The following is an 11135-nucleotide window of genomic DNA, read 5'->3' as shown; positions in this document are numbered from 1 at the left end:
CTCGAGGGCACAATCAGAATTTGGTAAAAACATAACAAATTTTGTAGGAATATAGAGCATGTGATGCCATAGGAGATTTTTCTTTTATTGCTACTTATAAAATGTTTTGTAAGTATGTGGTTAATAAAATTATAAATCCAAAACGAATGGCTATTATACAAAGAAAAAAAAAAGTGGCTATTTTTTTTCAAATATTGAACTTAATTTTTTTAATGGACCCTGATATTTTTCCTTCAGAGTTTTACTCCACAGGTAATTTTTTTTAAACGCCTACAGCACCCGGTCTTCCTAGGTGGTCTCCCATGCAAGTACTAACCAGGCCCGACCCTGTTTATCCGGGATCGGGCGTGTTCTGGGTGGCATGGCCGAATCCATAGGTAATATTAACGAAGCAGTCATGTACATTCAATTATGAATAACACCTCATGCTGGGTCATTGAATGCTCTCAACAGTATTTTATGTAATTCCCATTTTTCCCATGTCATATATGAGGTAGCCGAGGCTGCGGAAATTAATGTGCTGTGTCACTTGGCTAATAAGGTGGCTGGGGTTCTGACCATGCACCTAACTACTCTTGTGTGAAGTCACAGCACATTCATGACAGAGAACATCCAGGTGGGCAGGGACATTTTGGGCCATAAGTTCCTGGGTGGAATCGGGTGGACCAGGCAAGAAAAGCTGGGGAGAAGTTGGACTTAAAAAAAAGTTTTATTCCTTTTCTGCTAGTTGAATTAAAACAAACAAAAAGTACTTTTATAATAATAAAAGTGATAGAAATGAAAAAAGTTAGTCATAGAATTTCAGAATTTTTAACATGTCATCAATCTTACTGTAAACTTTACTTGGATTTTGTCATCAGAACTCATGCGTCTGTTGGATAGAGTCTTCCTCCCGCTCCGTGTGTGCACACACGTGCTCACTGCCTGTGCTGCTTATCAGTGCTGCGCATCTGTCATGCAGAAGCACAGTCACTGCCGCCACCGCAAAGATGAGACGGGGCACAGCTCATGTACTCCTCCCCGTGTGTCAGCTAGACCCCTCCTCTGGGACCCACTCCACAAAGCATAGCAGAGCGTCACTCAGCGCGACTCATTAGGACAGGCTCACCTTGAATTCTCTCCACTTGTTCTTCACGAATCCAAGTACCTTATTCGTAGCAAATAATTTACACGACATCTTACAGCTGACCCAGGCGCACGAGTGTGTGCCACTAAGCTCGGGCCGAGAAAACAGAGAGCTGCATTCCTGACTTTGGGAATGGATGGGCGTGTCAGGTGTGCACTGTGCTCCAGGAAAGCGAGACTCTTCCCATGCGGGGGGTGCGGTGCGGGGGTGGCAGGGCGAGGGAGTGTTGGAGACCAGACTGGACAGATTCAGACTGAACTCCAGAGGGCCTTGTAGCTGTTCTCTACTGGCTGTGTGCCCTGGGCACATCGGATGAAGCTCAGTTTTCCTACCTTCAAAATGCAGACCACAGGACCGTCTTCATAAGGCTGTGCATGTGTGGGTAGCGGCCCACGCCTGCCTGACAGTTCCCACCCTTCCTGCCCCACCCCCCGTAAAGGGATGTGGGCTTCGTGCTGTACCAGGAAGTCCTCAGCTTTAGAGAATGGTGAGATCGGAAGGGGAAACGTATCGGATCTGTTAACGTCAGTCGATTTTGCTCAGTAGGTGATCTCTTGCTCCTTAAGGGAGACCTTAAATATTCTTACTGCCGACTTTGCTTTCGTGGTGCCTACATCATCATCCTTTTATTGCCTCCCAGGGACTGCAGACACGTAATCTTGATCACATGTTTCTTTTGGTATCTTGCCCGATATCGAGTTCCTGTGCCTCCTGTCCACACACCACCTTGACATGCCTGTACCCTTCCCTGAAACAGCACTCCATTTCACCCATGTCCGGTGAAGGCTTCAAAGCACGTCTGGGGCACTCTGCCCCTGGGAGTCCTAGGGCTGGCTTTTGCATCGCGGGTGCCCTGGTCCTGAGGAACTGCACCGTGGCGACCTCTGTAACATGCCCTTTAAGTCGTTTCCTAAAGCATCATGGTATACACATCTACACTTAACATATTGTCTCTTTCATGTATGGCTTGTGCGACTTTGGGCAAGTCACTCACCCTCTCAAAGCCTGTTTCCCTGTCTGTAAAATGATCAAGAGAACAGAGTCTGCCCCAGGGCAGAGGAGGCCACCGTGGGGGCGTGGGGGCCAGGAGGTCCTTCTATTTTAATTTACTTTCGGGTTCTCTTAACCCTTGCGCACCCAAGACGCGTTCTGTGCGTTGCAGGCGGCGGACTGCCCCGGGAAGCTGTTCGTCTTCCACGCCTCGCTGCCCACCGCCGAGGCCCCGGGGAAGCTGAAGCCCAGGGACGACAGGAAGCTGGTGAACACGGACAAAGAGAAGGCGAGTGCACAGCCCCCGCGCAGCAGCTGCCTGGCAGCTCTTGGGGTGGGGTCGGGGGGTGGGGGGAGCCCTGCTCCGTGAGGGGGGGAGCTGGCGAACATCACAGGAACGCTTCCAACTGCAAATCATTTAAGAACTTTCATATTTCTAGAAAGACTGACGTCCAAAATACACCCACATGCAAACAGGGTCGCAGACTTTTTTCACGAGTAACCTGTGTTCAGTGACTGTCACGGAAACGGAGGACACGGGGAAACGGGAAAGAGGACGAAGGGGGAGGGAGGCTGTGGACAGCTCCAGGGGCTCAGATGTGCTTCGCTCAGACCCTGTGACGGGCCAGGGGCCCCCGTGGGGGACAAGTCAGTGGGGGACGAGGCCATGGCCTAGGAGCCAGCTCCAGGCCCCGTGACCGCAGACACGTCGCTTATCCGGCTGGGTGGAGGGAGGACAGCAGCAGCCTCGTGGGAGCTGCCGGGGGCGCCCGTGAAGTCCGGTGCGGGCGACACCACGGCTCGGCCTCGCACACGCTGGCTGCGGCAATGGGTCCCCGCGGCTCTGCTTCAGCCCAGTTCGCTTCACTCGAAAGATTCTTTCATTTCAAAATAGTCAATAAAAAAAAAAGTCAGAATTCAATGGGAATCAAAACCCTAAACCCAAAGCACAGTGGTTTTCACTTCCCTCTTGTGCGTCTTTTCCTCCAGATGCTGTTCCAGCCCCAGACCAGCGTCTACGACTCGCTGGCCAAGGACTGCGTGGCCCGGCTGCTCCTTTTTTTTTCCCAGTCAGCACGTGGACGTGGCCTCCCTGGGCCTCGTGCCCCATCTCACTGGAGGGACCCTTTACAAGTACAGCAACTTCCAGGTGACAGACAGCGTTCCGGGCACCCCCGTGGGTGTCCTGCGCCGTTTAACTTGCCATGCTTCGGCCACGGGTCAGAGAGCTGGGCCCCTGTAGGCAGCTGACAAGGGGACTCGTGCGCTGGCGGAACACGAGGCCCGCCCTCCCCGGCAAACGCGTTCACCCCGCCTCCGAGCTGAGTGGCCACGGTGGGGAAAGCACGCTTTACGGCAAACTTTTATATTTTGTATTACATCTATTTCAGATAGTGTTTTTAAACGTGACTGTATTTTCAATTGTTATGACTTGTAACAACAAGGGGGTCAGTTCTTATGTCAGTCCCTTCCGAGCCCAAGCTGAGAGACGGAGCCATGAGCTGCTCAGAACGTCAGCACCAGGTCCGTGGGTGTGTGGGTGCGGCAGTGCGGCACCCTCCTGGGACAAACTCTACACCAGGCACAGGGTGGGCACAGTTCCAGGCTTCTGCCATGGACCCCAGTACCTCGAAAACGTACCATGTGGAGGGGCAGGAATCGTTTGCCTCCCGCAGGCCAGCTGCCTCCTCAGGGAGAAGATGCAGAGGAGGCTGAGCTGTGCCCGCCTGGCTCCTTTTCCAGACGTACTGGTCAGATCAGTCACCTGTCCTCACCTGAGGAGAAAGGGCCCGGCGGCACCTCTAATTTAAGTATGTCCACACAGAAGCATGGAGTGGGCATGAGGTGCCCCCCAACATAAGTGACAAATGTTAATCACTATGTATATTTTTTTATCATTGATAAAATTATTATTAATCATCTATCCACATATTATATTAAAAATTAGTTAAGGGATTTGCTAAGACCAAAGAATGCAAACGAAATAAAATTGAAAAAGCTTTAGAAACCATTTCTAAAATTTCTGGATAAAGTAGGTTTTAATCAGGAAAAGAAACGGAGTTATTTTAAGTATTTTACTGCCATCTGGTGGGCATTGATCATATTTTATTTTTTAGATGCACTTGGATAGCCAGCAATTCTTGAATGACCTCAGAAATGATATTGGGAAGAAAATAGGATTTGACGCCATAATGCGGGTCCGCACCAGCACAGGTAAGCCCCACGTGTACTGGTTCTCAGGTCTCTGCCGTAGACTTATTTTCTCCTCAGATTAACAGCCCAGTAGAACAAGGAGAAGCAAAATTTCCTTTTTTCCTCGTCCTTAGGATTTAGAGCCACTGATTTCTTTGGCGGAATTTTTATGAACAACACCACCGATGTGGAGATGGCGGCCATCGATTGTGACAAGGCAGTGACTGTGGAGTTTAAGCACGATGACAAACTTAGTGAAGACAGTGGGGCCTTAATCCAGGTGATGTGAAATGTATTCTCATCTTTTGCTTTTTAATTCTTGACTGACAGTGATCAGTAGAGCAACTAAAACACCATCGACCACATTAGTCTCCCCGTAAAGAAATTCAGCTCTTCCTCCGAAGGCAGAAGCCGTTAGGTCAGGGCACTCGCCGTGAGTTCTGTCTGCTCTGAGCCACGCGTGCTGTGGACGGGAAGTAACGGTTGCGCGTGGCTGCGTGGGAGCCGGCGCCCGTGGTCAGCGTCGTCAGTGCCGGCAGACTGGCGGCCGTGGCCGGCACTATCAGCTCCAGTCCCACGCACACATTCGCTCAGCTCCTGCCACACGTCAGACGCCATGTTGAGCACGTTACCGTGTTCCAAACCAGGGTGAATAGGGTTTGGCGTTGTAGTAGATAAAATTAACTGGAAGCCATGGAGACTCTGAACTAAAAGAAGAACTGTATCTGGTGGTCATAGTGTTCATCACCCTCAAAAGCTGGGGAGAGGCTGGCATCAGCGGAGGAAGACCTCCGCCTGCTGCTTACTGGGAATCGCAGACATGGGGAAATGGTTATGCGTTTGCTTTCTTAAAATGTGTAGATCATCAGCTTAAAACCTAAGTGCACTGTCACAGCGAGCTGTGTGTTTTTAAGGGAAGGGAGCCTTGAGTATGGCTATGAGAACAGGAAGGTATCATTTCTGGGCCCAAATCCCTGGTAGTAATATCTGACATGTAAAACACAGACCGGTTGTGGAGATGCCAGCAGATATTCACACGTGCACAGCCCAGTTAAACTTTAAGTGTGTAACCAGTACAGTGCCACGTAGAAGCCCAGTGTGTGAGCCGGTCGTCATTCCTTTATTATCTGTTGTTCAGCCTTTAGCAATAATAGAAAAGCTTCCTTGGGACAACGGAGAGGTCCCTGAGCCGTGCACACGGCTCTGCAGCTGGGGTCGGGCCAGGGGGCGGGTGTGTAACCAGGAAACCTGTGCCGCTGCAGTGCGCTGTGCTTTACACGACCGTCGGCGGTCAGAGGAGACTGCGGATTCACAACCTTGGCCTGAACTGCAGCGCCCAGCTGGCCGACCTCTATAAGAGCTGTGAGACGGACGCCCTCATCAACTTCTTCGCCAAGTCAGGTAAGGCTTGGCTAATCCTGTGCTGCTATCCTTTGGTATCCACGGGGGATCAGCTCCAGGACCCCCAGGCTCCAAAATCCAGACGCTCAGGCCCCTCATATAAAACGGCGCAGTATCTGCCTACAACCCCCGTGCGCTCCGTGTGCTTCAGTCATCTCTGGATTGCTCGTGATACCCAATACTGCGCGCACGGCTGTCACACTGTGCTGTTTGACCAGGGACAATGACCAGGGGAAGTCTGCACGTGTGCAGGGCAGACACAGCCATCACAGGCCTAACAGCAGAGTACACGTCAGCAACAACCTGACTTTTTTTTTTTTTCGAATATTTGCGATCCACGATTAATTGAATCCACAGATATGGATCCCACAGATAGCGGGCCGACAGTAATTCAGCCCGGCCTCGTTGGTTAGTCCAGTTTGTAGCTGACGAGTATGGTGGTGCCATAGACTTTCCATGGGTAGATTCAGAATTTATCAAAGCAAAGGGCGAAGGAGACTAGTCAGCCTCTCTAACTTTAGATTAGTAAGGAGATGACCGAGTCAGGTCCACTGTGCAGTTTTATTTAAAGGTTCCTTCCTAAGGGGTGCGAGGTGAAATTTAGGAAGGTCTGCTTAGGGTGGGGGGTATGTGAGTGCGCCCTCTGGCACATGAGGACGGTGGAAGACGACGTTTGCGAAACAGTGGACCAGAGGGGGTGCTTTCTTCCACTCTTTCTCTCCTCCCCCGAAACCCCAGTGGAGAGTCTACACTAAGTTTTAGAAGAAACAGCCTGGAGTCCAGCTCATCGGGATTCAGGACGTCCGAAGGCAGTGAACAGGTCTTCTCTGTGCAGAGTTCCATTCCTAACATCCGAGGAGACGTCGGGACAGCCGCCTGCCTTTCGTTACGTAGTAGGCCGTTGTTCCCCACGGGCTGTGACCATACCGCGTCAAGAGGAGAGTGTCAGCAAATGACTCCAGGATTCTTAAGGCTGTCATTCCTTGCCATGTGACCTGAGGATAATAGCAATTATTTCTTTCATTGTTCTTTGAAGGGATCCATTTCTGAGCTAAAACTTGTCCTTCCCATTGTTTTGTGCAAACAGCTTTCAAAGCAGTCCTGCACCAGCCCTTGAAGGTCATCCGGGAAATTCTCGTTAACCAGACCGCCCACATGTTGGCCTGCTACCGGAAGAACTGTGCCAGCCCATCCGCAGCCAGCCAGGTGAGACGCCGGCATCCGCACCTGCGTTCCTGCGCATTAGCCCGTGGGAGGCTAGTGACAGTCCAGGGACCTAGATGCAACCCGGGAGATCGAGAATCCGTTTGGGGATGGGGCGGTGCTGTTTTATAGCCAATGTTACAAAGAAGTTGACGTGCGCTAACGGCAGTAATGACTTCTTTATATTTTAGCTACGTAAATATAATTTATAAATATCCGAATTCTTTATATTTAACATGTAATCGGTATGAAGAGTTTTGAAAGCATTGTCTCTGGCCATCATCTAGTAATTCGAAGTGCAATGAGACCCTTTGAACAAAGCTCAGACTGTCCTGTATGAGGAGGGCCTCGGGTCCGCCTTCATTTCTGCATCTCTCACATCCTCCCTCCGTCAGCCAGAGCTGGACGCCGGTTTCCATAGCTGTGCACTGCATTTCTGAGCATAGAATTTGAATTAAAAGAAGACAGTGAGCAACAGATGGTTCGTTCATTGTCAAAAGTGGGTGCTGAGAACATATCTGAAACCCCACCCGAAAGTGAGCCTTCAGCAACGAGGATAATGCAGGTCAATTTAGGGGCCAAATTCATGATCCGGGTAAAGAAGGAAAATACAACAAACATGGTTATGATTTTGGATTTTTAACAAAAATTCCTTCCTGTCCAAAGAGATTAAATGGGCCATCCAGCATCTCCTGTGTTGATAATCACAGAAGCATCTGACTCCGCACCCAAGTGTCCAGCCCTCTTTATGATTCAGAAGGCGGGCCCCGTTAGTGCCCGCCAGCATCAGGGCTGTTTCACAGTGTAGTTGTTTAATGCAAAGCCTACCAGCGGCATTGGATACGGCCCGGTCCGGTCCGGTCCGGTCGTGAGCACTTTACACCAGCCTGCTGCTGGTTTCGGACCTCCAGAACCATCCCTGGGTCTCAGGCTTCAGGAGGAGGACAGGCTCTTAGCGCTTCTCAGGGAGTTTATCTGGCGAAAGGTAAAACCACTGGGATCAAAGACCTCGAGTTAGAAGCAAATCTGTTGCCTCTGTAAGGATGAAAATAAAACCTGTTACTTCCTTCTGGTTTAAAAGTTAAAAGCTTTGTCTCTACCGCTAGATTATTTGTTCATACAATTTATTTTTATCTAGAGTAAAAACCTTATGATGCCAAATTTCCTCCAAAAAAGTTGATAGATTATTCCTGTTCTTGTGATTTTTCTTTCTCCATGAGCACATTTCAGCTGTATCTATCTTTCAACCACTGATATGTTTTAAGAGATGATACAGCTTAGATAGCTATGATTATCCAACGTGGAGAATGTAGGGATTATAAACTGTTAGTAACAATATACTAAAATATACCATTAAGGAAGAACTGAGAATGGCTGGACTTGGGCTTATCTTCGGAGAATGTACCCTCAAACGTGGTGCCCTCCCATAGTTCACTTGCAAGAAACAGTTATCTGTGCAGAAATTCTTAAAGGAATATTCCAGTATTTTACTATAGAGCCCAAAGTTTCCTTGGTCCAGACCAGCCCACGATGGAGTGTGTTCGGACCGCGTGACCCTGGGCCTCAGGAGAGCTGCGCTTACGGACTCGCCGAGGCCACACGAGGTTGAGGGCAGAGAGGCGCTTGGGGTGTCAGCTGAAGGAGCCACCCTTCTGGGGTCGTATGATAAGGTGCTGGCTGAGACGCGCAGCTACAAACAACACTGAAACGATGCTTCCGATTCCATGAGCAAGGCAGACCCTTTTCATTCAGTCTAGTAGCTCAGTGTTTTGAATTTAAACATATTCCATCAAATGGGAACACAGCGATTTCAGAAGGCAAGTCAAATGACTTAACTACAAAGTGGTTTTTTTTTTTTTTTTTTACTGTTCATTACCACTTCTGTCATTTCAAAACCCAAAGAGAAGAATTCTCTAAATTCAATCAGCCTGGACTCAGGACTGTCCATCCCCTCCTCACACACGCCTCTCACTTCCCGGAGAGGATGGGGGCGGGGAGGTTTAATGGTGGCCATCTGTCCCTATGTTTTCTTCCCATCTCAAGGACATCAGCTCAGACCGCCTCCTTGTTTTCGGTCACTCTAATGCCATCTTCTTCGTCCTCTGTTTCCTTCCCTCTGCCCCGCTGTGGTCCAGTCCCCTCTACTCAGACGTTCAGTCCCAACTGAGCCAGGCCCGCCCCTCTGTGGCACTTAGGACAGCAGGTTTCTACACTGCCCTAATGTGACCTGACTAGCGAGGAGCGGCCAGGGAACCTGCCAGGTGCGCGCTTCCCCCTTCCAACGCCAGCTGGTCCTGACCATGGCCGTGGCCGACTCACAGCTCTTCTTCTACTCGCAACTCCTGCCCATCGTAAGGCCCCACGGGCGTCCCCCCCAAAAAACAAAACAAAAACACTTTGAGTCTCAGCTCAGAGGCTGAAGGTGTGCTTATTCTGGGAGGCGGCAGTTGCCTGGCTCAGAGCCGAGGACACGCACGCGGCTCTGTGTGGGACCTCAGTCTGGCTTCTCCGCCTTTGGCTCCGTTTCCTTCGTCGGGAAAGCCATCCAAATGTCAAATAAAAGTGTTTCATGCTTGGGAAAGTTACAAGAAGAGCATGTCGTGGGCAGTCAGCCACGCTGTTCCCAAAGTCACGAGGTAGGAGGCGGCGGTGCAGGTTAGGGACCCACGCGTTTGTCTCCCCCATCTGATGGGCATGGCCGTGGCCTTCCCGTGTGCTTGGGAGGCCCCGGGGGTGTCCCAGACCAATGACCATTTCTCCTAACAAGGCCATGGTCCTGGAGTAGGTGGGCCTTGGTCCACTTAGGTGAGGAAAGCAAGGAAGAGAGCGAGCCGCGTCTGCCCAGCGCCACCCAGGCCGCAGGGGTGGAGCCGTGCTGCCTGGGCCCTGGGCGGGCCAGCTCTGCCCGGCGCTTTGGGGTGCTCTGGGGTGCTTTGCAGGAGCACCATCTGGCCCCATCCGGACCTCAGAGCCGGCCGTGTCTCTGACTTGCAGAGAGCTGGGCGGGCGTCATCAGGGAAAGCCGGGCGTCTGTCTGGAACAGTCCCTTCCTTTCCAGCTCATTCTGCCGGATGCCATGAAGGTGCTGCCCGTGTACATGAACTGCTTGCTGAAGACCTGCGTGCTGCTCGGCCGGCCGGACGTCGCGGTGGACGAGCGCGCCTTCCAGCGCCAGCTGGTCCTGACCATGGGTGTGGCCGACTCGCAGCTCTTCTTCTACCCGCAGCTCCTGCCCATCGTAAGGCCCCGCGGGTGCCCCCCCTGCGGGCCGGGAGGGGCTCGTGTTCGCCCTGGTCCGTGTGTCACATCCGAGGACCGCTGCGTCCTCCTCCCCTCGTTCCCCAGCGGTGTCCGCAGTCACGTAGGCAGGCCGGACAGTGGGCAGACACGCGGGAGCAAGCCAAGCTTCGGCGTGTGAGGGAAGCCCCCCCAGAGCTCAGAGACGGCCGAGTGTGCGTGCAGGGTCCACGCACACGCACGTGCCCGGCACGCGTCTGAGGACGCCCGCACTCTGCAGGGACAGGCTGCGCTGGCCCTCGGCGTCCTCGGCGACGTGTTCGGCCCATGTGACGTCAGCCCCTCCTGTCTTGGCTTTTTCTTCACTCTGTGACCAGGCTCTTCTCCCCTGAGACCTGACGTTCAGATTCAAATGGGAGGCGAGGAGAGGGGAGGGCCGATGGCTTCCTTCTGCACCCCTTCTCAGGCCCAGAGCCAGGCTCTCGGCAGCAGTGCACTTAGTTGAGTCAGGATGGCAGTCAGCAGCATTCGATGCTTCAGTCACTGTGAATGTTAGGTGTCACAAATGACTTTCAGATGGAACTGGATCACCAGCCATCTGTGTGCAGACAGCTCTGGGAGACAGAAGTGTCGGCACCCGAACAGGACTGCTAAGGCCGCTGGTGACCGCAGGCCGCCAGACGCAGGGTTACTTCTCCCTGGCCCCGTGGCATCGGCACTGGCTTTCTCCCTCTGGGAGCCTCTGCGCTGAGTCGCCTGGGCTCCCGGTGCCGGCTTCTCATGCCCCATATCGGGTCCCCAGCCCCACTCCTGGGTGGCTTCTCGTCTGTCTGCACTCATCCCCTGGGGGCCTTCTCTGTCCTGGCGGCTCTCAGCACGGTGGACATACTGATGAGTCCCAAGCCCCCGCTCCCACCCGCCCTGTGCCCTCAGCTCCGCACCTGTCTGCGCCCGCAGCCTCCTGGGCGTCTCAGCGGGCTGTGTG

At 52.3% G+C, this 11135-nt stretch overlaps 1 protein-coding gene across 1 annotated transcript in view; it reads left to right on the top strand.

Annotated features, from left to right (window-relative positions):
* The window catches only part of SEC24D (SEC24 homolog D, COPII coat complex component), a 75774-nt gene that overhangs the window by 50714 nt on the left and 13925 nt on the right, over positions 1-11135 (top strand). The window contains 8 exon segments of the mRNA XM_025050929.1: positions 2289-2405; positions 3107-3162; positions 3164-3266; positions 4234-4330; positions 4444-4589; positions 5572-5710; positions 6798-6916; positions 9972-10151. Coding sequence (XP_024906697.1) covers positions 2289-2405; positions 3107-3162; positions 3164-3266; positions 4234-4330; positions 4444-4589; positions 5572-5710; positions 6798-6916; positions 9972-10151 — 957 coding nt within the window.

This window comes from Pteropus alecto, unplaced genomic scaffold (genome assembly GCF_000325575.1).
Source record: "Pteropus alecto unplaced genomic scaffold, ASM32557v1 scaffold17, whole genome shotgun sequence".
Lineage (NCBI taxonomy): Eukaryota > Metazoa > Chordata > Mammalia > Chiroptera > Pteropodidae > Pteropus > Pteropus alecto.
This window is presented reverse-complemented; position numbering and strand designations above follow the sequence as displayed.